General features: G+C 34.0%; 1 protein-coding gene across 1 annotated transcript in view; it reads right to left on the bottom strand.

The window, feature by feature from the left end:
* Window positions 1-1,081: 1,081 nt before the first annotated feature.
* Window positions 1,082-26,073, bottom strand: part of LOC127869074 (L-amino-acid oxidase BmooLAAO-I-like) — an 89,600-nt gene continuing 64,608 nt past the window's right edge. The window contains exon 8 of the mRNA XM_052411363.1: window positions 1,082-1,221. Coding sequence (XP_052267323.1) covers window positions 1,099-1,221 — 123 coding nt within the window. The 3' untranslated portion in view covers window positions 1,082-1,098. The remainder of the gene's footprint in view (window positions 1,222-26,073) is intronic.

Here is a 26,073-nt window from a genome sequence, read left to right as displayed (position 1 = left end):
TGTTCAATATTACAACTCTTTGGTCAATGCTTATCATAGAAGGCCTATTCATACTGGAATCCAAGCGTCGAGTGTTAACCTGACGCATAATAACCAAAGTCTAGGTTCAGGGGTTAAAACTTTAACTGAAAGCGAAGTTTTAAATGAATCAATATAAATGTATAATCCTTAAATGTTTTGTGTACATTTCAATGTTGTTGTAAATTTTTTGTTATTATATGTTTACAAAAAATAGAAATAAAAAGAAAATTGCGCCATTCTAAATTGCTGTTCATCCTGACTTTATCGGTGATTATTTGCTCGTTTGAAATCACTGATTGGCAACCGAACATTTGTAATCGGGAGAGATATTGTTTTGTTTGCCTTGTAAGTGAATCTTTCGATTTTGTTTACACGTATTCGATATGACGTGAAATCTAGCAAAATGTGAATTAATATTTGCTTCAAATACCCTAAGACATATTTTGTATTATGCACCATTTCGTTATCCGATCGCATTTAATATTCTGATATGTTTAATTGTATGTATTGGTTGAATTGCGCACATAAATGATAAATATGTTATATCTATTTACTTTTTATATGTAATTTTTACTTTGTAATAATAAAAAATTGCATGTCCAACACGTTCCTGGTTTAGAAACCTAATGATATCTCAATTAAACTGAAAAGTTTCTTATCAAGAAAAACGACACACAATACATTTATTCTAAATAACATGACTCAATCTAAAACGAATCAATAAGCTCACAAACAACAAGAAGAACATACTGTCTTCATTTTAAGGTCACCCAAAGGTCTACAAAAGTTAGTGTTGTTGTTATGTTCGAACAGGAACTAGAAGTAATTTGTTATCTTTGTACACGCATTTTAGTCAATTGTTGATATAGTTATAATCATATAAATTAACAACAGTGACGTAACAGTCATAATCTTAATTTTTATACATTAAATAATGGATAACCCAATCAGCGTTAAGGACAAATATGTGTTCGATTTAAGTGCGAATATGTTGAACGCAATGGTGAATTTGCTCGTTATATGTTATATTAACATGATTTCACAAAACAAAAGACCGCTTTTAGGCTGAGTGGCGTTTTACCATGGCAGCCTACCAGGTCGGCCCTCCACGTGCGCCTGGAAGCAGAACGCCTGCGAGAGGCCGGAGAAGATTGCCCCTTGTATCCAGCCATTGCTCCAGGACAATGCCTCTCCGGCAAGGTACAGCGGGTGATCGGACTTCCATAGACGTTGCAGATGTTCAAGATACTCGTGCGGCTTTAGCGACGCATAGACCCACAGAGTCGCTGGATCGCGGTACCAAGCTTGAACATTTCCCAGTTCTACTTTTTTCTACATTTCGGGATGAATTTTGCTGATCTCGTTCACCGCCGATTGTATCGCATCTTCATGGCTTTGAGAGCCGAATGCAAGTGCGTCTTTATCCCAGGTGTACACCAGCAGTATCCCGCTTTCATCTTTCAAAATATTCGAGCCGTCGTGAATGGATAATGAAGCTGGCCAATCATATCAGAAGACTTGCTGAACCGACCTTGACAGACAGCATCCTTCCAGAATCGTCGCTTGCATTGAAGAATGATTTTTGTGGATGCCGAGTTAGTTGTCTCGGATATTGCTTTCTGCTTTTCGCGGCTTAGCATTAGGGCACCCATCTGCCGAAGAATATTCAAAGGGACCGTAACAAATACGAAATCGGCTTCGTACATTTTGTCGTCATTTCGTCCTTTGGAGTCTGTAAGTCGGTACCCCTCCACTGACCCAAACTATCTCGCACACCAGTCACCAATGATCCTCTTAAAGACGGAGAAACTACAATGCGCAAACTTAATGATAAATTACCTATTCCAGTTTAACCATCATGCCAATAGCAACAATTATATTCGATTAACATGTATGCAGTGGTATATCTGCCTAGAATATGAACGAATTTTTTGTATAATGGCTGCTGATAAAAAGTGGAAATTAAGTTCATGACCACTTTAAAAGGAAATGTGAAGAACGCTGCAAAAATGTCTAAAACTACTATAAAAAATAATATACGTCAATTTCCTTTGATCGATTGATGACTTTTCCAGACCATGGCTGAAGTTTTAAACCATCAGGTCGGATAAACGTTTGACTTCGGAGAAAGTCCTCCGTAGAATACTTGCTCCATTTGTCGACACATTTGTCCACACCTCTTCCGTGGGACTTTCGCCCTGTTCGTCAATGACTGGCTGAATTGTGGCGTCGAAATACCCCACTGCAAGTACAATATTGCAGTTAGCCCAAGGTAACATCATTAGCCGGAATTTCAGTTGAGGTTAACGACGAGCATGTAACTGAACACACATTTATTTACATGTGCTTGTTCTTTTTTGTTTTCCTTCAGTATCGGAGTAACAACATATTGATAAGTAAACAAAAACACATTGTTTTGAACGCCGATTATAGGAATATTGTTTAACAGCTCAAATGAAAGATGCTGAACGAAGAAACAAGAATAAAACATACACCACCAGCTATCAGTTTTTGTTTTACATAATCGGAGTTTTGAGACAAAAGTGAAATCTGGAGCCGTAATAGCCCTATGGACACATGTCTTGCCCTAGTTATACCTCACTTAGTTGGTACTTTTTATCAGTTAAAGTCTTTAAATGCAGGTGTCCGTGTACTCAGCTGAATGCTTAATGGCCATTACGAATCTCTTGTTTAACGAATTATTTTGCAACTGTAAGTGAATAGTCGAAAATCGTCAAAAAATATGCCACTTGCGCTTCAACGATTGGTAAAACGTCTCCAGTGTTTTCGCCACCAATTACTTTTCTTTTGTGTTCAATGATTTTGGAATAACATTACCTTCCTCCATAAATCGCAAATGTATAGTTTCCAAGAAGCGTTCTAGAAGTTTGTCTTAAGTCATCGTCTCCCCAGCTTTTCCGAGTTTGCATTCCCTGCGAAAACATGGGCATGGAAACGAATCGTTCTAGACAAAGTTACTTCCAGGCTTTAAACAATGTGTCCATGTCAACGTGTGGAGGCACGCTTTGCAGAGGGAATGCTGGCATTGTAAAATTCGGATACTTTCGAATTTGTCCATGCATATTTGGCAGTTAAGAAATAAATTGCTGATTTTCAAATAAACATCGTTTTCAACGTGTGAGGTCATGAAATTACAATTAAAGTAATAAAAAACAAATTAAGCATTCGTAAATCAATTCAATTACAACAAACCGCTCTTAGCCTTGATCAAGGAAGCACACTGAACGTTTAAGGCGTACACATTTCGCAATCTTGCAGAAGCTTGTTTAACACTCAAAGTGTTCAATTCTGTAAACAATTAATGATCTGGTGAAACATCTTGGAGTAATCTGAGCTCTTTTCAGCGCATACATAGCTTTAATATACTACCTCCATCAACGTTTTACGTCTTGGTGTTTGCGGTGACAGTGCACACCAATCGTGAGCCGTGTGAAATGTATAAAAGGGTGCGATATATTTTTTTGTATGGTCTAAAATCAAGACCATGGCCTATGCAAAACATGTATGCATTCGAAAAACTATTCTAAAAAACAATTTAATTACGTGTTAGCTAATTTGACCTTAGACAAATATATGGTCGTGGACACGGTCCCTTTCACCATGGTTAAAATGTTAACACGAATTTGGGTATGCTGCTCATTATTACGAATCAAACCAACCTTTTTTTAAACACCATTGACTATCAGCAGCAAGTTATGCAGTAATATCAACGCGACATCCGGATATCAATATGCATAGAAAATATTTGCTATTGGGAAAAGCCGGCTTTTACTGCATTTTATGGTGTTGCCTTTTCTATTACTTTTAAAACTTTGCGGTACCCAAAACAATGAAAACACACTCTAATGATGAAATGTTAGTTCCTGACAGATAAGGGAGTACCTATAACCTTAGCTTTAACAATACACATAAAGGAATGTCCCACTACCTATACTTTTGACAATATTGATCAAATAGTGTCTGTCGCAGACAGCTAAATTAATTTTCCTGATGAAGTTATGGGCCTTTATCCAGAGAGAGTATTATTGCTTGAAGTATTTAATTAGAGATTGAATTTTGTTCTTATTTGCTTGTCTTTGACTGTGTGCCTTAAAACATAGTCAAGAGGCCTTTCACTTTCAAAATCTTAGCAGGGAAACATCGTGCTGTAGACAAGAATTATATGTTGAGAGTCTTGTTTTCGACTGACGGGCGCTTGACTTCTACCTATTGGATTCACATTTTACATGTTTAAGTAGCAGACACATCGGATAACACTTAAATACATTAATGTGGCCTTGTTGCATAAACGTATATAACTATGTCTAATTACTATTCGTTTGGGAAATATACAAAATATAAAGTATTTTAGATATTTGATTTTCAAAAGAGATGCGGCACTTATTTTTTCGTGATTTGTGCGTGTGTTTATGTTAAATGGTTTTAGTGGATACTAATATCTGTCATGATGAATAATGAATAGTGATTTTCTCATGAGGGCAAAGGGTCATGGCGCATTACTTTCAAACGGGGCATTTTAGCGCGCAGTTTAGGCAAAAAAGGGCAAAAACGTTCCCTGAATACCTGAATTACGGGGCAACATGTAATCGTATCTGAAGCAGTTGTGGAAAAAATAACATATAAACAAGCACATTTAATGGTAATTGATGTATTTAACTTACTATATTTTATATTAATATATTTACCTTGCAATGTACATTTAAGTTCCATGCTGTTTCAATAAACTGTACAGCACGACAAACATAATAAAGCAATATATGCATATGAATCTGATTATACACAGATCCACTAACATATAAATGAAACCATGTTTGTCTTATCCCATTTTCTAACAATAATCTTGCCAGATGTTTAAAATAACATTGCGAGTAAAGTGATCGCTAAGAATATACAAATACGATTTTCCGTGACATACATCCATCAAGTAGATTACAAATAAATAAATAATGTTGTTGCTATCTAAAACATGTTTATGCATCGTTGATTATCACAGACATTTCATTAATTCCTTCTTAATGTATAATATCCATCGTTAATTCGATCGTTTGCGACGTTATTTGCCATTTTTGCCGAGTCGCAATTTAATTCTGTATAGTCCGCCATGTTGTTCAAATGTCAAATGATGTAAGCGACAGGTGCGCATAGCAACGTTAAATCGTATACGCGATTCACATTTTGTTAAATTAGTATACGTCTCAGTAATTATTTCAATAATTAGATCTAATTATCTTAAAGACGAAAGCGATAAAGAATAGATTTGTTTGTGTTTTTAAAAGTAATTATACGTAAACATATATTGTTTTGATATAACTGAATAGTGCATGCAATGCATAATTGCCACGAGAATAACATCGAGTTTTCATCAAAAGTCTCCGAAGTAACGATTTTATCGTGGAGAAGTACACATTGCCGACCGAGAAGTGCGCTTGGTAAACATAGCCTCTTGGGTTATCGATTGATACTGACACGGGGTTATTCACGCATGACTAATTCACAGCTTTGGAGCAGTCTACCTATAAATCGAGCACTGTAATAGATTAAATCTGCTTAAATAATATAGTCGATTAGACGTTCACGTCTCTTGAGTAAATCAAGCACAGTCGGAGCGTAACAGACAATCAAAGACTCTGATTTTGCGGACCAAGTTAGATCGTAAGGCAATAAAGATGTTATCGATAAAGGCGCGTGGCGAAATTTGCCTTTGAAAAGTAGGGCGCGTGGCGAAATTTGCCTTTGAAAAGGGCAGCGTGGCGATCCGGGAGGGCGGCGTGGCTTTTCGCCACGCTAACATGGCCTGGGAAAAACACTTGTCATCTCCTTAACATTCTCCCTAACAATACGTCATGTGTAAACCTAAGTTCGGGTATTATTTACCATTCTTATGTTTTGTTTGTGTAACTTCCTGAATATCGCTTGTTAGCAATTAAGCCAAACCAGCTATTTTGATCCACTGTGAACACCTCCTCTAGCATTGAAATATTACAATCAGGTTCAGAAGCGCCGTCAAGTGAATATCTAAGTATTGAATTACGAATCGACAACTGCGTAAACAGGGACTATAAATGACTCACTACATGGAAAATTTATAAACTACAAAAAAGGTGAGTATTATATTCGTAAGGTTACCGGTAATATTGAGGTGTCCATATTAATAGTAGTTCGTAACCCGTTTATAGTAAATGCTTTAAATTGAATGTTAAAGCCATCGTCACATTTCATGATAATTATTTTAAATAATTGTTCAATGGTGATCATAAGGCTTTTCTTTAAATAGCACAGGTCAGTGTGACCCACGGTGTGTACAACCAGCACGATGGCTTATCAGCTTTGCATTCGCGATTACTGACCTTTAAATAGGAAGAAAAAAAGGCTTGATAAAATGACATATACAATTCTGAATTCTGGTGACTTTTTATCTGTATTAAGAGACTGAAGTTATAGAGCATTTTTATATAACATTTTACTGTCATTGATCATACGCAGTGACTGATAAAAAATGTTGGGTGCGAACTAACCCAACGCACCTCCGGGCTACGGGTATGTAGGGTGGTGTGAAAGGGAATTTTAAATGAGTATAAATGTGTAAATGATTAATAAAAGATAAGCGGCTGGCTTTACAGAGGATTTTGTTTTGACTTGGTTAAATATAACCGACTTATCATATCACAATGGGTTCGTTGACGAACAACTGGTCAATGATCAACTATTCCACCATGTTGTTTCCAATGCCTCAGAGAACAAATCACTGTCACACTGTCATAATATTGGGCTTGTTCAAATTGTGATAAAATGACAATTTATTTTTATAACAGTTTAAATAAATATTAAAAATAAATAAATAAAGGAAATAAAACGCTAGATACAATTCCAATAATAAAAATCGGCCTATATCGTAGTATTCCTTTCCGTCTTACCTTTTCTATGTTTTCCCTACTGAAACTCCTTAACGAATGTTCTATCGTCCTTCTCTTTTTCATTTTTATATAATATTTTTGCATAATCTCTAAATTGACTTCAACTTTTATGCAGATATTGTATATAATATGAAGATACATTAATAACAATTATTGATATGTTGATTTTGTCAATGTATAACCTTGTTTTACATATGTATACGAGATGTATGTTTAAATTGAATAAAACAAAAAAAATCTGTTCGTCTATGGATACTTATACAACGGAATCGATGAAAAAAGAAAGCTTTGCATCAAACTTTTTGGTATACTACTTAACATAGCGTTTATAATGTGATGATGATTTCAAACGTCTGATTAGTCCAGCGGCAGCACGTTAGATAATTCGACGAATAAGAATTGCCTTTAAAAAGTTTTTAAACATATTTTAATTATTTCTGTTATTTGTTTACAAAACTTAACCAAATAGTATATGTTTGTAAGATAATATATTAAATAACAAATAACATATTCTAACATTTGTAAACAAATCCTATTAAACCATGTCATTAACTTGCAATTTCAAGTAAAATGCTTAATATAATATCAGCATTATTTTTTTTTATATGGGTCATTAAGCAAGATCACTTGATAAAAACATCTGATGTTGAAAACTGTTCATATCGAATTGAACATCACGTAGAAACTAACATGAAAACTATCATCGTAAAATGAGTTAGATAGATTCCCGCTTGGCTGAACAGGTTCTTGACCACGGCCTCATAATACTGGTATAGGTGAATCCGCAAAGTATATTTACGCCTAGCACAATTAATTAGCGGTGTCTTTGTTCACAATACGTCACGGCTATCTTCTTCGGCGTTTTCGCGAGCTTGGTGTTTGTGTTTATAGAACGTAACGCTTCATTTGTAAGGGTAAATATGGACCCACGTAGGAAACATCGGAGCAAAATACATCAGTACCGTTTCAATGCTTTAATGCTTTAATGTAGTTATGTTCACAAGCACACAAAACTAGACGCGGAAGAATACAAAGTCTAGCCCCGTTAAATTACTGTACAAATCTGCAATGTTCTGTTCTTCGAGAGGCAGTCGGTAAACACATAATGTATTTAATTTTCTAAAAACAATTGATATCTGGATGCACATGAACACAAAACCTTTCACATGGTTAACACTAGTATCTTAACATATATTAGAGTGTTGCATTTTTTCGCCTTTAATGAACTGTTTCTGTTTAACTTTCCTGTCGTTGTCTGCAGTTTGATTTAAAGTCGATGCAATCGAGAAACCTAAGGGGTTGTATTTTTTGACATTGGGTAATTTAGGTCTTCTCCCTGATTGTGGACATATGGATCAGGCGTTTTTATCTTTGAATGAAAATTATCGTTATTTATTGGAAATCTTCCTTGCAGCGCGCTTCGTGCTTTAGACTGGAACTTTAGCTCAACAGTTTTCTATTGGATTTGATATTAAACTTTTCTATTAAGTTTGATTAAGGGACTTGGTTGAATAAAAGATTTGAGATTTTTGCGTGAATTTTACATTGAACCTTAGAATCTAGTAATTGCATGCGACATTTGATTCTACAATAGTATTATGAAATTCGTAATTGAGGAGACAATATGTAATGACGGCTGTACTGGCACAGTGGTATTCACTTTTCGTGTATTTGAAACTGGTCCTAGCGTTCCGATTCGTTTAGCGACACTATCTCATCGTGATCACCATATGTTATTACAATCCTATTTGTTATTTGACCTTTGATATTTGACTTTTGTTATTTATTTGTTTGTTGAATTAATTGAAAATCATTTTGATTTGAGTAAAATGAAATACGAACAATAATCTCATTATACGTATATACAATTGTAAACCAGAGCAGGATCAATTACTGCTAAAGACAAACACAACAGCAATACATAGAATGCTTGTTTGAATTCAAAAGCTTCAATAAATATATGCACACCACGCAGATTGAACATACAATTATCATATTCAAATACAATTTGATATTACAATAAATTACATAATTATTATAATCAACAAGAACATTTGATAATACGTGCATATATAACTATGGTACTTGTATTAATTGTGTTCCATTTCTACGTGCCAATTATTTTGAAACACAACAGTGTTTGGGTTCTTTTTACATTTTATCAAAAAACCTTATCATAAATGTGTGTTTTGTGTCTATACTTTTGATAGTATCGATCCCTTGTTAATATTTCACAAACAGTGCGCTTAAATATTTAATTATACAAGTTTTCTTTACATTATTATCAATTAAATGTATATCTCTCTTTTACTTTATTTCATAACTTTCTGTGAAATATATTGTAACCCTCATTCTATATTTTCGGCATATCAATCAAAGAAATATAATACGTCATCCTTAACGCCCGCATTCACGAACAAGTTGAAATACAGTGTTCTGTTTTTTATGTAATGTTAATGTTGTAGTGAACTTTGAGAAGTAATCATATTACATGCACAAAACTAACTAAAAATTATATCTAACGCATTTTGATAGCTGTTTTCACACATGTTTTTACATATTCAAACACAAGAGCCATGCATTCCCTATTAAATTTAAGTCTTTCAAGCCAAGCCTTTGGTTTGAATGTTTCTGTTTGAGTTGTTTTGCTGATTGTTTCTGTCTCTGGATCAATATTAAAGAGTAACGTTTGTCTGGCAACCACACGAATATAATGAATCGTTTCCATTATGCCTTGGATACCTTTCTCTAACTTAAAAGTATTTTTAACAAGTTCAGAAAAGTCTTCAACATTTTCTTTGGATTCATCCACTGTACAACTAATCTCTTCGCACAAATTAAGGATTCCCATCAGCAATAAATTTATACTTTCTCGACTATATCTCACATATTCATACATACACATTCCAGGATGCAAAGGAGGATAAAATACACAAAGTCCAATAATGCTCTCTAGAAACTTATAATACAGCATGCATCGGCGTCTTAGGAATGTTGATTCCTCGGAACATTGCGTCTTACTAGTGTTTTCTTCGCGCTCTTTTTCTGAAGATGTACGACCCTCTATTAACTCATTTAAAAGTCTGTTTTCTGGAAAGCGTTTCAGAAGTTTTTCTTCAGTCATATCCTCTCCAATTTTGCCAATTCTACAATTCTGACGACACGAAGGGCAGGGAAATTTTTCTTCGCAAACAAGTTTTGACTGAACGCATTTTCTCCATGAATATGTTAGCAGGCAGTCTTTACAAAAGTTGTGTTGACATGGTAATATCCTCGGGCTAACGAACGTTTCCATGCACATTTGACACGTCAGTACTGATTCACTGAGTCTGATTGTTATGATATCGTCTGTTTGTGTAGACATGATTATGTCCTTCGACAACTTTTACATCACACGTTATCTCTTTTATTTAATAATCAAATGCCTAAATAACCAATTAACCGACGTGGATTAATTATACATGATCTTTCAGAGCTACACTTCAAAACATGCAATATCCCAACGATTCCTTATGCACAGTTAAGTAACTCATGCAATAACGTTTCAAACGGCATAACAGATATGTCATGGTTTATGCTTGAACATTAAAAGCTGTTCTTAAATGTCCATTTAACGAAACGCGAGACGTGAATTTACACTGTTCATCAATAGACTAATCGATTGAAGGTAGTCGAGCGACACAAGTAGGTCACTGATTTCTTCTATGTTGACTATGCGTATACAATTTCGCACTATATGCTAATGAGATATTAAACGCATTGCCCACTCGTTGCACATAATTTAATTATTTTTATTGATTCGTAGATTTCGAAACCAAAATGCCCTTATAAAGTAAACACGTTTTGGTAATATTTTTTTTTCTCTGTAGTAGGGCTCCTGAAAACAATATATGTTTAATGTGCAAAGGATACATTAAATACTTAAATAAAATATGCTCAACGTTGAAAATAATAAGATCACAGTACATCGATAATGAACATTGTTAAATATTATAGTTTATGAATGCAAATCTTTTTTTTCAAGTTGTTAACGCATTTACCTCAGGACATACAGTGCGTAGGGACAAGTTTAGAAATAATCGAATTAAGTGCAACATGTATAGCGACATATCATGAACACAAGAATTAAGACGTTATTGTGTATGTAGTTTTCTAGTCTTGTGACGGTCTTTTACTCTGACGTACTTGTATTGTGAATTTCTTGTATTGTGATGTTCGGATATAGTGAAGTTCTTGTTTTGTGCTGTACTAATATAGTGACGTTCTTGTATTATAAAGAATTGATATTGCGACGTACTGATATTGAAACGTCATATTATTGTGACGTACTGTTATTTTGACGTAATGGCATGATAAAGGTATCACATTTGACGTTCTAGTTCTAGTTCTAGTTCATAACTCTCCAAATTATTCAATCGTTTCGCGTTGCAACGCTTGATAATTTTCAGGTTTTTAAATCGTCAAAAAATGCATATAATGTCTATTTTAGAGCATGATAAATGTTCAGTATTGCGGTGTCCTCACAAATATCATAACTACAACGATAATTTTCGAAACTGAAATGATATTTTTTTTCAATTTTGTCAATTTACCAAAACGTGGAAAGGCCCCTTTAAGTCCTTTATTTGGGCGTTTGTTTATCAAAACGTACTCATTCCATTAGGTTCTGGCATTTTTACGTTTCCTTTTTATGAATAATTGTTTTTTAAAAGGACTTGTCAACATATTTTCATATTATAAATTATGTCCTTGCATATATTTACTTTCCGATCTAACATGTTTTTGAATAGTCTTAACTATTAATAAAAGAAATATAAACACAAATAAATGATATTGCCGGCCCAGGGATTCAACCGTGAGCACTTGATCAAAAGCTTATGTGCCAAAACTACCCCACTCACGCTTAAATTTGGTTGAGCGAATTATGTCAGCACTAAACGTTTTACCAACCTTGTCGATGAAAAGCATACCAATAGCTTTGTTATTTTACAGATACTAAATGATAATTATCCATTAATAAATCAGTATTGTTATAATTGTTCCTAGTCAGGAACGCTTTGTTTATTTAAACAGAATACATATATTCTTGTTTGGAATCTATACCATTATTGTGAATATCGTCAGTATATCAAACCGTAAACAAGTCCGTTTAACACACTTAATGGTGACGATTCGGAAGCTTCTTGCTGCATCGTGTAGCAAAGTTTTTTTTCAAAGCATGGATCTGGAAACATGATTAAAACCCTTAATAATTCTGTCATATTTCGAAAAATGGAATGAGTTGTTTCATATGTTGGCCAATGATTCATATACATTGCTCAAGGCTCAATGAAATGATATTGTGACGTTCTAATTGAATAAATTAACCTAAGTCTGGGATGGTATTCTAACGCACCTGTAATATGGCATTCTAATACGAAATTTTCATTAAAAGGCTCTTTTCCCCTTATTTCAGATCATGTGATTGTTGCTTCAGGCGTTACTATATCCACAATTTGGACATTCACCAGATCGGATATGTGCATTTAAGGTGACACTCTTTGTTACATTATCATAGCAAAGTGAGCAATGCTATTTGCAGTACACAACTTGTGTACATAATGCAATCATAAAAATACTATGTAATAGGCTTAGTGAGTATACACAACTTTTAATCTGAACTTACATTATTTGGGCTTTTTTCTGTGAGTGACTTTTTTATTAAAACACTTCGAAATACGTTTAATTTAAGTTAACATCCTTAGCCAAAAAGAAGTCAAAACTAGTTTATGTATTTCACATAACGATGTCTGACATGTTCTGAACTTTGAACGTTATTTACCAGTCCCAATCTGTGCTATTGCCCCTTTACTTCCAGTAAGCATCGGCAGCGTTTTGTGTTATGATTTGTGTTTAACTGAGTAAATAATTTGACCTATTTCTTTCAGGGAACCTTTAATTCAAACCCTGGGGCTGCGTTAGCTCCCCCCCCCCAAGACAGTTGCAGCTCTTTGATGTAAAACGGATAAATACTAGCAACATAACAAATGCGCGAAAGGCACCTTATTGTTTCATTACACAGTGTAACTCAATACATACTAATGTCCGAAAGATTAAAATTGTGTTTCAAAATAATTTTAGCGTTTTGTTTGTATAATAATTGATCTGAAGGCTATGTGATGTTGCTTATGTGAAGTTTATGTGTTATTTGAATATTATTATATTTGTATTGTTAACATATTAAAGAATTTTATACGGTCAAGATAATGGCGTTTTTCTTTGCACGATAACATTTGTTGCTGAGTTCATAATATGTATTCGTTATTTAGAACAAAGTATATTTAGTTTCATGTTTAAAAATAGTGCGATCTATGAACATTTGTAATTTCTTTATCATTTCGAAAACCTTGCACAGCATCTCATGCTTGAACAGAAAAATACTAATTGCGAACACAACAATATGAACACAAATATAACACATAACGTAGATAGCATTTTTGAACGCATTCGTGTTGAAAGTCGAGGAACATGTCTTAACACATAGCCTATTTAAGGAAACATACGCCTACTATGTCAGTCCTTATTAAGCAGATAGGCATCCAAAACGGGCTTCTATTTTAGAATGGCACACTATTCAAATGCGGCAAATCTAATATACAGTGGTAACTCCTTCATCTTTCCCAAGATCTTCTGCATGCGGGTTTAATATGAGATCAGCTCGGCTAGGTCGACCCAATCCCATCGCAAAATGTTATATTTTTAGGATTAAAACATGTCAATCTTGCCGTTGGAACATGCACTTTGGAAATTTCGGCAGTTATAACCAATGTCGTTATATTTTTCTTTATTATGATATCGGAAGTGCGAATACGGCACGCGGTTTATTTTCTGACGAAGAAGGAAATAAACTAAGAATTATTTTGCAACACTTATGGGCGGACCATATTGTTTTAAAAATAGTTCTGGATAATTCTTGGCAATTGAACAATAATATGCATGCGTATAACCGCGATCTAACATAACCGTTTCAAACAGACCGTCCGTGAAAACATTATTGAAAAACAAACATGTATTTAAGGGTACACATAGAAATAAAGTAACGCAACAAACATCTTATTTAACTTTTCATTTGAGCTGTATCTAATAGCATGTTTGATACAGTGTAGCATCGATTAAAAGGATGTCATTCTGGATTTATATAACTTTTTTAATGTGTCATTTGTTCAATTTTTATTAATGAAATCGACGCAATGTTTTGTTGGGATAGACTGAAGACATTGATATGCGCGGATAAATGCACATTTAGAAACATGGACGGAGTAGGAAGGAACTAATCAGCTATACTCAAGTGTTGGTTACTCGACAAGAAACCAAGACAAGACACAATTATTTATTAATTGATTTGTATTTCTTTAAAATTAGGTTTATGCGTGGTATGCTTCTTAACGATATCATCATGACTGAACATAGAATCAATCTATAGTTGCAAAACCAATCGCAGTATTAGCTCCTTATGTGACAGCGACCAAGCAAAAACAACAACAACAAAAAAGTTTTGTTTTTCAGTTCATGGCAGTTGTTGTTATCTCCCCTCCCTTAAGAATAGGGGGTATATTGTTTTGCTGGATGTCGGTCGGTCTGTAGGTCTTTCGGTAGGCCAGTTTGTTTCCGATCCATAACTTGTGAACTGATTGACCAATTGACTTGATACTTCCCATGTGCGTTGGTCTTTGCCAGTAGATGACTCCTTTCGTGGTAACTAGGTCAAATGTCAAGGTCACTGTCACAATACGTGTGGAAATCGTTTCCGATCAATAATTCTTCAATGAATTGACCGATTGGCTTGATACTTCACATGCACGTTGACCTTGGACAGTAAATGACCCCTATTGCAAATGGAGTCACTAGTTCAAAGGTCAAGTGCACTGTGAAATAAAATGTTAATTTGATTTATGTCATCAAAGGATTGAGTAATGGGCCTCATACTTTGCAGATACATTAACCTTGAATAGTAGATAATCCCGATTGAAATCACTAGCAAAATACTATAATATTCTCAGCCCATTTACTATAAGGATGATTTAACAGAAGTGCATAATTCTGTGTCAATTAAAAACTATTCAATTGGCGTAGTCACACTTATGATATGACTAACTCTTATGGTCAGTTTTGTTGCAAAAAATTCCTGTTTCAATACCCTGTAAAGGGGGCATCTGTCTCCGACCGGAGCACTTGATTATTTTGCTTTTTTGAGTAAGACTTTTCAGCACTTTCATGCTGGTAGATCTAGCTCAAGAATATACAGGTGGAAGGCAACCGCATATTAACATGGTCATGCTAGGTTTGTAATTTCTTCTTCTTTAACTACCGGAGTTGGCGACAGAAAAGACGATGTTTGCTTGTTAAATGTTAATATTATATTTTATCAATTTTACATGTTTATTCGTATTTGTTGCAATTGCAAAAACAGTGTCAGTATGAAGAAAAGTCTGGGGGTTCCCAAAAGTGTACATTCTTTGAACATTAATCAGTTTTCATCTGAACAGGCGAAAATTCTATTCCTTTTCTTCATATTTTTTTTACATTTTTTCTTTCATCAAACATTTGTCTGTTTAGATTTTTTTAACAACATCACTTATACTCGCTTGAATGGTTCGTGTTGGTGTTTGGATTAATTGAACCTCCGAATGTATATAAAAAATAACCATATTTTACATGAAAATTATTGACATGATGATATTTTGTTTTTCATCATGGCTTATCTCATAACAGAAGCGTAACAGTTTAAAAAGAAACATTTTTAGTCTTCAAAACAACATTTACTAGACTACTACTAGACTACTACTCACATGTTAACAAGCTTGCTTCAAAAGAATAGAAAACTGTTTCCGCATATAAATTTTGTTTAAATAGTTTGCAGGCATTTTACTCCATTTATGAAAAAAACAACACACGCCACAAACATATTATTAAAGGCAATCCAATTAAAAAAGCATTATAGTATATACATCATGTATATTCAAATGGTGTCGTTGTGGTACCATTCCAAAATTACATCCGTTACTTTACTTTATAACTAAAATAAAGACATCAAAAGTTAAAATGTCGATAGAACAGTGCAACGCATGAAACCTTAAAGTCTAGCATTTTGTAAAACATTTGATACATACAAATGAATAATGCCACTTAAATTATATAACACCTGGACAACAAGGTTCTATCCAAAGGCGGTAATACGTGTATGAGTTCACATATACACCATAAACTACAGAAAAATGCAAATATACAACTACTTATTGTTGTCACTACTGATTTATTATCAAACTCTTAATATACTGAAACGTGCTCTTGGCCCGAAAGTTCAAATATAATTTATGAGAAATGTGCACACGGAAAATGGGGTTTTGTTCCACGTGATCTGTTTTTGATACTTCATCTGTATGTATAGGCTTTTTTCGAGCATCTTCTTCCAAATCAAATACGCAATCTTCAGATTTTAACTGCGCTCAATTTTTTCTTTCAAACGTTTATTTTCTGGAAAACGCTTCAAATTTTTGTTACGTTATATGAAACAAGCGGGATATATAGTTTATTGCGATTCTAACCAGCGACCTTATATTAAATGATATTATATCACTGTAGTCCAATCAAATCCCGTTTTAAATACGAATATATATTTAAATACACAGTCCCAATTTTAATGGTTCAATTCCATAGCAATAAAAAGGCTACATGCTACAATTGATGTTGTTAGTGTTCCACGATAATAATGACTATGTACCATTACAGTTAACCTATATGATACCAACATTTATGTTTTATTACGAGTAGTCAGGTTTCGATATACCAATGACCTATATGATTTGTCAACACTGGTAACGGTTTCGATATATTGATGTATTCATGTTTTTACAAAAATTATGTGTCAATTGAATGGTCATATTGTCTAATTGTCTGTATGTGCAATAAGCTACATGTTATCTTTGATTTTTACATGACACATCAATGGCAATCGACAAGTGCCAAATATAAGTATAACATTTTGATGTACAAAGTATATATGAATATGTATTGAGATGAGACAAAAGGTATCAAACTGCAATTATTCAAAAGAAAACACCACCACTCGAACATTACTAACCAATCAAAATTATATACAATGATGTTTAATTATCAATACGACATTATACAAATACGGACATCTATATATTACTGTTTATACTAAATAAATGTGAAAAAAATATTTTATTTTGAATTTCATGTTTAATATTTAGAAACTGCTACAACAAAAGTTTATACTTCAGTACTTATTGAGAAATAGCAAGTTCCATTTTGCGGACAGACTTACGGACAGACATGACTGACGTAGGGCAAACACAAAGTCCTTTCCAACACTACCGACAGGGACCTAAAATTATTGGATAAATAAAACAAAAGGTTATACATATAATAATCACAAGATAAACTTATTACGTCGGCAACGTACTTGTCGTCTGATTCTCAATCGCATGCCTATTATTTTATAACAATTGCTTCGAAAAATGTCATATGGTTTGTTTGAACTCACATACATAGTTATATATACTACCATGTCAATTCCGTAGCTGAACAAGATAAAAGTGGAGCGTGTTAAAATATTTGTTAGTTAGTAGTTTCAACTGGATGTCACGATTCAAGCCCTGAAACAATTTAACACGGAACTCATGTATGCAGTTGGTTTCATTTATCTGTGCGACGATTTAGCATTGTAACAGAAAGGTTTGGATACATTTTAACGAATGCAAGGCATGTAAAAACATGCAATTTAATACCAACCAATTTAGTTTTTACTTAAGTATTAATCTGTGTGCGATGTAGTGTTGTTTGGAATGCAGAGCATGACATATCCGTGTTAATAACAAGCGATTGTACAAATCCCTTAGCTTGCCGGACAAACGTAATTAACTTCAAACAATCCTCAAATGTTAACTTCCCTTGACATGATTTCCTCTACATTCAAAGGTGAAGAAGAGTTTCCAAAAATGAGTGGAGATTGACACCGGAAAGGCTAAACATTTGCCTTTTGTGTCACATGTTTTTGTTCGAATACCACTAAGGGAAGGTAGTATGTTCGGTTCAGAGTTTCGCACCAGTGTAACTTCACTTTAATCTTTCTAGCATTTCAAGTTTACAAAGTGCGTATCTGTTATTCAAATGCCGTGTGTATTTGCATACTGTTCGACCACTTATGCTCTTACAAAAATACGCATCCGGTGTGGATGGTTTATTTTCTTATTGCTATGCGTCATATGAATTATGCGTTCGTTTTAATGTTCACGATTAAGATGTGATTTCCTCTAACTTATATGTTTCGAAATAAGCGCGTGTAATGTCACATGCTTTAATTTAATATTATAATATAAGATATAATACATTGAAATGTCATTTTATAGGAAATACATACAAATGCATACATAACCCTTAATATATTGACAAGGCCTTATATTAGAAAGAAAAAGGGAAACCATAGAAAGGAAACCACCGCACATTCCTACAAAACGTTTTAAGGTTTTTGCTTGATAAATATATCTGCGACCATTCTAACTATTACCTGATTTATGCCAAGATGCAAGGCAGTTTCCCTTAGTGGATTACGTATAAGCACTTTGTACCGGTAAACCGCTTATATACGTTAAGCTTGCCAAGAACAAAGTGTGGATAGGTAAACTGACCGTCGTGATATGACGGAAATAATGTAACGACGGTGACGATCCCAAAACAATAGAAAATATCATTATATGTTAATATTTTAAACGCAATTTTTAACACCTTTTAACAGCCTCTTTGGTTTGCATTACATATAAAGTCTAAATTTTTTGGTAATACCCAACATTTTTTTCGAATGTTATACCGGCAGGAGTTCAGTAACGAATTGAGCATTACCATCTTTTGCCTTTACATTTCTTAATTTAAGGAAAATCAATATGTTCATTTAAGACGAAAATGGATGATCGTTGAAAATATATGTATTTCCTCCAATAATGTTGATCATGTCTAGCTGTAACAACTACAGTATAAATTGCGTGCTCTATATACACCAGACAATATATTAAAATATAAAAAGCAACATCATGATGTAAATCATCTACTTTTGTATAAAACTTATGTAAATCAACGAAGTTTTTATGTAAAACATCTTTGATTGAAGCATTAAAAAAATTTTAGTCATCAATAACGCACATCAATCGCTTCTGTAAAACTTTAAGCAAAAAAACATTTAAACAGTAAACATTGCTATTCAAATTACCGGAACATTTCATGGAAAATATCGATAATAAGTAATCACGATTTTTAATGACCAAAGAAACACCATTCTCATAGTATTTGCATAAATTGTTTTCAAGCTCATAAGTATCTTGCTGCAAAAGTTTTTGTTCCGTCCCTTGTCCGTTAGCATTTTAGCTAAGACCGTTTGTTCAAACGCGGACATATTATTGTATAATACGACTTCAAACGGAAATTGTCCAATATGCTCCTCTAGCGATAGTATTTTGTCTGCTATAGCTCCGACATCTGGCATCACTGGTTTGGTTTCAGGTAATGATCGGATTTCGTTGCAAACCTCCACCAGCCCGGTTACAAGTGCGTAAGTATTTGCTCGATGGCGCAGTTCTTTGCTTTGATTCGACGCAGATAGTATCATGGATTTATTATATTCGTAACAAAACTTCAATATGCAATGTAGAAAGTTAGCATAAAGAAAACACCTTGTTAGTACGAAATCACTTTTCCAAGCCGAATATTTCATTGCACTCGACGACGTATTTTGACGATTTTTTACTCTTTTCTTTTCAAACATGTTTTTCTCCTCATTCACTTGTCGGTCAGGGTTTATGACTTTTTCAATATCAACATTTCTCTTACAAGGCGTAGTTTTTTCGCTAATTATTTTTTCATCTGTGTTTAATGATATTGAGTTGACTTTTCCTTCCCTCAGCAATCTCAAGAGCCTATTTTCTGGAAAGCGCTTTAGTAATTTGTCACTGGTCATCATCTCCCCGGCTTTGCCGAGTTTGCACTCCCTTCGACAAGATGGACTGGACAACGTTACTCCCAGGCCTTAAACAATGTTTCCATGCCAAACGCGTGGAGACACACTTTGCAGAGGTTATGCTGGCATTGTAAAATCCGGGGACTGTCGAATTTGTCCATGCGGATTTGGCAATCAAGTAATGAACCACTGATGTTCACTAAAATATCGTTATCAACGGTTGATGCCATGCTTTTAGTCAGCATCCACAAATCAATTATAAAATTGTTTAATACCAATACGCCTTTTTCAAGTTTGAACATTGAACGTTTCATGCATCTATATTTCCCATTATGTACGCAGGCTTAACTGAAACTCAATGTTTTCAATATTTTAAACAAGTATATAATCTGAACATCTCCAAGTTATCGGAGCTCTTGTTTTGCTCAATCCATAAATTGTGTAACTGTATACCCTCCCCCAACTTTGTACGTCCAGGTTTACGCGGTTAAAGTAAACAACGATCATGTACTGTATGAAATGTATTAAAGGGGACGATATATTTATGTGGGCCTATAAAAAGCTGCATACTTTATAGCATGTTTCAACTACATACGTTTTAACTGTACATACACATTTCTGTTCTTCAACAGAGATGTGGCGTTCATTGTTTTGCAAGACGATTGTTTTCTTAATATGACTCATGTGCTCGTAATCAAAATCTAGTACGATATATCTTTTCATCGTCTGCGACGGATTAAACGTCTTGGAACTGTTATTGTTCTTACAAATGTTGAGGGAAATCCAAAATTTTAGTTTAGCATGAATACAATAACACATTATCCGTGAATAAAACTAACAATGACACGCGTCTTATAAAAAAAACAGACACATGTTTGGCCTCCCAAAAGTAGAACCCGTTCTGGTGTTGATGGCCGTGAACAATCCGGTCCCGATCCGGCTATTTATCCAAGCCTTAATGTCAAAAGTCTTCAGTGTGCTCTTTTTCATTTTATTGGTAGAGTTAGTACTATGGATGTCTCTCGAGAGCTTCAGAGTTACTAAATCTATTGAAAAAGTAATACAATGCTCTTATTGCAAGGTAGATCACATTAGGCATGCATATGAACGTATACACAAGAATATCTATGCTTTCATACAACCTGTCGGCACATGAAGAACCAGTTGTTAACAAGGTCATCAAATTTGTATTACTTAACATTATTTTTATATATGGTTAGCCATGACATTCGAACTTTGGCTACAGTCATTACGAAGAACAAGACCCATAAATAGAGTGAAACATGTGCCTTTTCCGTTTGAATTATGTAGATGCACTCATCGCAATCTATTCCATGGTCATAGTTTGGGCACACATATTTTTTAAAATTCAGGATCGCCTCGGATGCAACATACGGTAAATACTATTTTGAAAGTGTTGTATCCATGATGAAGATTAGTTAGATATTTGGACTGTACTTTACTGTAGTAACGCTTACCTTAACGCGTTGGTCCTCTCCTCGTCATTATAAATTATGGCAATCTTTTTGAATACTTGATGCTGAATAAAAGTTGAAGTGTGTGTGTATCTTAAACGAACGAAAATGTAAGGCATTTCATTTTATGTAATTTAACTTGAAACTGCTATTAACTTAGCAACATAAATACATTATTCAATTCAAATGTAGCATGGCCACCTTTAAGTTTAAATAACTTGCGTAAGTATTCAGCTTTAATGAGTCGATCGCGCACTATACGCTGCATGTACATGTTTCATTTCGAAAGGACTTTTATTGCTATTTTTGTCTAACTGTTTGCAAACTTGATACAGCTTTGACGTCAATCGTTCAGCTTTGCTGCACACGGTCGCATTTATCGCAGTTTACATGGGATTACGAATTGCGATTCTTTAACGGTTTTAGCTAGTACGATTTTTTATATAGCTTATATTCACGTATATATATATTGGAAATTGTTCTGTGGATTTATATTTTATTTGTTTGTATTTAATAAAGTCCCTTAAAATCGTCCAACTTGCAGGTTCTGCTGTAGTAGATGTTTATTTAATATATACATAACATAACACAAACGCACATTTGACCCTTACAGACGCAAACAGAAATTAAATGTTTTGATTTACTAGCATTTCTTTCACTGCAATTATGTCATATAAGACGCAGCAACTGTAAATATATCTGAAAATATATACATTCCTAAATACAAACAGACCACTGACACCATCGCAGTGCATCAATATTTGTATTCGTCTTGAGAGCACATTGTGTCGTTTATTTCAATCGAATAAATACACAAGTTGAAATAATGATGTTGTTATATAGCATTCGTCGAAGGCTTATATAGCAAAAGTTGCACATGTAATTACAAAACAATAAAATGTAAAAAAAACATCTGCGAGTTGTTTCAAGAATTCAGGAAAAACATGAAATACACATCTCATGAAGTTAACAAATGATCTGTCTAGTTTGCGAAAGTCTTTCACCGAATGAATCACTGCATGCATAGAGTTTTTAAAAATAACGTCCATTGAAAACTCTCTTATCCTTGACTCGATGAGGTTTATTGATTTAATATGCTCCTCTAAATCTTCTACCTTCGTTACCTGTTTTTCTGTGTCGGACCATCCGTGTATTATCTTACACAATACCATCAAACTAAGTAGCATCATATGAACTTAAGATGTACGATGTGTATTTAAATAGTTAGTTCTTGTAAGCTCATATGAAGTGTTTAATTCACAGAATTCAACAATCAGTTCAATGAATCGCACATAAAAAAAAAATCTCCTCCCGATATATGCAAAAGCCTGACTCTGTTTTGTTGTGAGTATCTTAAGTTCACAAATTTGCCTTTCCGCATCAATTAGTTTTTTCTTCTCAGCCAGACAACCTTCTTTTAGTTGTCGCAAAAGTCTGTTTTCAGGAAAACGTTCAAGAAGAATGTCTTCTGTAATCACCTCGCCGGATTTTCCAACAATGCACTCACGTCTGCAAGATGGACACGGAAATGAGTTTTTCTTTACCTTACTTCGTGTTGTTTCTATACAATGTTTCCTAACCAGCGAACTAAGACACACTTTGCAGAGGTTATATTGACAGGGCAACATCCGAGGACTGTCAAACGTTTCCATACATATTTGACAGTCAAGAACAGATTCGCTTATGTAAACCGTGATACTGACGTCTTCGACTGACGCCATATTGAGTTAAATATAAATATCAGAATTCAAATGCTGTTTAATGAATCCAAAATTAACATGTAAAAATGTGTATTCGCGCTATCGAAAATCTACCCATTATCATACGCTTTCAACATGATATTACCCACTATTCAACTATGCAAACAATATTATTGGTTTTCATTATGTTTAAATTGCAAATATATTGATTTGTTACATTGAGATTTTAGCATTCCACGACTATAATTGGAGATATAATTTACGGGTACCATTTCGATAACATACAAAGATTTGATTGCTACGAAATTAACTACGGGAGTGTACGTAATAATTAAGTCTTAACTACTCTCCACTCATACACAACAGCTTTGCTTTCCGATTTGCGAGATCAATCATATTGGTATTTCGTGCAAGCTCGGGTACACTCTGTTGTAAAATTACAGTGTACAAGTGACTAGATGAAGTCTAAAACAGTCGATTTCACCACTACATGACAAAAGCATTTTTCAAACAATTAACTTACATTTGATTTTACAGCCAAACTACAAATTAAACCATATATTCTTTACAAGAATGTCAGCCGACCACGAAAAACATGTAGAAAGAGACAACGAATGAAAAAAAAAACGTGTGCCCGTAGAAATGCACTTGTTTCCATTATTCAGAATTTAGGAATTATGGGAATCCGCACATGCTCGAAAAATCGACCAAGAAATGTAAACACTTTAAATATGCACGTGCATTCACATACGAAAACATGGATTTTAATTTGATGTTTCCACATGGACGATCTCACTAGATCTAGAACTGAATTGGAAAACTATTAATTTTTTTAAATAGCCAAGCACAAACTAACTTGAAAAAACAACAACTCAGTTTCATTTCCTCAAACCCGTCATGACAGAAATAGATCTACTCCTGCATACGATGTCACGCGGAGTTCTTATAGTGAATGAGTTGCACAACTGAATCCGGTTACAATAAATCTACTTTAGGCAATGCCTTTTTAAACAAACTCATTACACGTATTTTTTCTTCAACTTTAAATTTGACGTGACCATACTGAGATCAAATTCAGTAACAAAGGATCGAAAGAAACGTCCTCGACAAACACAGACGTCCATGCCATATAATAAGTGTTAAATGTAAACCTTTCATATTTACTTTATCTTTTCCACGTAGTGGAACTTAGTCCTCTCAATGCACCATTTTTTTGCAGCGTTGTACACATTGATTACATACATTTACTTCTGTATATATTCATTATTTACGATGTCAATTAAAAATACATGTATAAATAATCCAAGAAAAATATAGTGCCACCAAAGAAATATCGGTACAAAAACAAAAACGTTTTGGTTTTCACAAATTCGAGATACATGTTGCGGACGACCCTGATATAATTGATAAAAAACTTATTCCTTAAGTACTTTCATAATTGTTACCTGTAGATATATTGAGGTTTTAAATCACATCGTTTAATAAAATTAAGACTCATTTAAGTGACATAATGGGCATTTTCACTGTTGAATTAAGCCGAAAAGAATTAACAGATCAAGAGTTAGTTAAAATGTGGTAACTGACCAATTATCTGCAACTCATCTTGTTATCAGTTGTTTATAAAATATATATATATTATATTCGATATTTTACGTGACTGTCCCAGTCCTCTAAGCCGAGCGGAACTGTCTTTTTATTAGGATCGGAGTTAGTGTTCGTGTGTCGTATGAATAGATATCGTTGCATGTAATTAAAATGATCCGTAAAACAAAATTGTGTCTTTGTGTCGTATGAACGAATCTGCACTAAAACTAAAATTAGATTCACATCGTACATGCATGATCAGTTGTCAAACGAAAGATATTCAGATGCATTACTTTTCTTTTTCCGGGATATTGTTTTAGTATGTTGATGCTGCCTTAACAAGTATACATGTATGAAGTGAAAACACAACAAATAAACAACGGTTGCGATAGACACCTATAAACATAGCATATCCTGTAAGATGCGCATAATGTCACTTTAAGTTGAATGTTCGAATTATTCTACTGTAGAATTAATCTACGAAATCGTATCATGGGGACCCATGGCTCAAGTGCGGTATCTAGGAGCATTCATCACCTCCTGAAACCTCTAATTTTAGAGAAATCTACACATACTCAGCTATAACTATATCGTTAATATGGAAGATTTCCTTTAGAAAACCATACATAACAAATGGTCACATGCATTTCGCAAATAAACACATTTTATATTGTGAAAACACATGTCGTGTCACCTAACCTCAAGCAGTACGTATGTTTGATCTGAATAAACCTTATCAAGTCCACAGCGATATGATACGACTTTCCATAAAAATCGTCTTCTTAGGATCATCACAGTATTTTCACTTCTTTAGAAAAAAGCGTTATTAGTATACCCGCATAGTTGTTTGGCCAATTATCAAGAGCACATTGTAAGAGTACATAAAATGTTGTACAAAATAAGCTATTTTTATTTTTTCACCATTGATTCGATACAGCTGCCATGCGGTGTACCATCATTTTGTTTTGAATCATTTATTCTGTAAGATATATGTGTTTTGTCATTTTATAATTTATTCCAAATATTGCCTATTTAAGTGAAAAATGTTCGAAAGATGTCTTTTAATTACAAGATTCCCCTCATTGTCTAGAATTGCGTGCAACGATAGAGGATATACTTACACTTCTGCAAGACTCATATTCTTGTCATTACATTGGTTTATACACATCTAAACATGTCTATTACCTAAGGATTAATGGAGCAAGATTTTTATTCCTATACGTAGCACATCCGCCCAACGGCCCGCTGTAACAATACGAGGGGTTTTCATTTTTTAATCTCTTCAATATACCTATGACTGTAGACTGTGCAAACATACATTATTGAATGGCAGAACCTCTTTATTTTGC

This window comes from Dreissena polymorpha, chromosome 2, assembly GCF_020536995.1.
Source record: "Dreissena polymorpha isolate Duluth1 chromosome 2, UMN_Dpol_1.0, whole genome shotgun sequence".
NCBI lineage: Eukaryota > Metazoa > Mollusca > Bivalvia > Myida > Dreissenidae > Dreissena > Dreissena polymorpha.
Note: the sequence above shows the minus strand (reverse complement) of the source record. Positions and strands in the feature narration are given on the sequence as shown.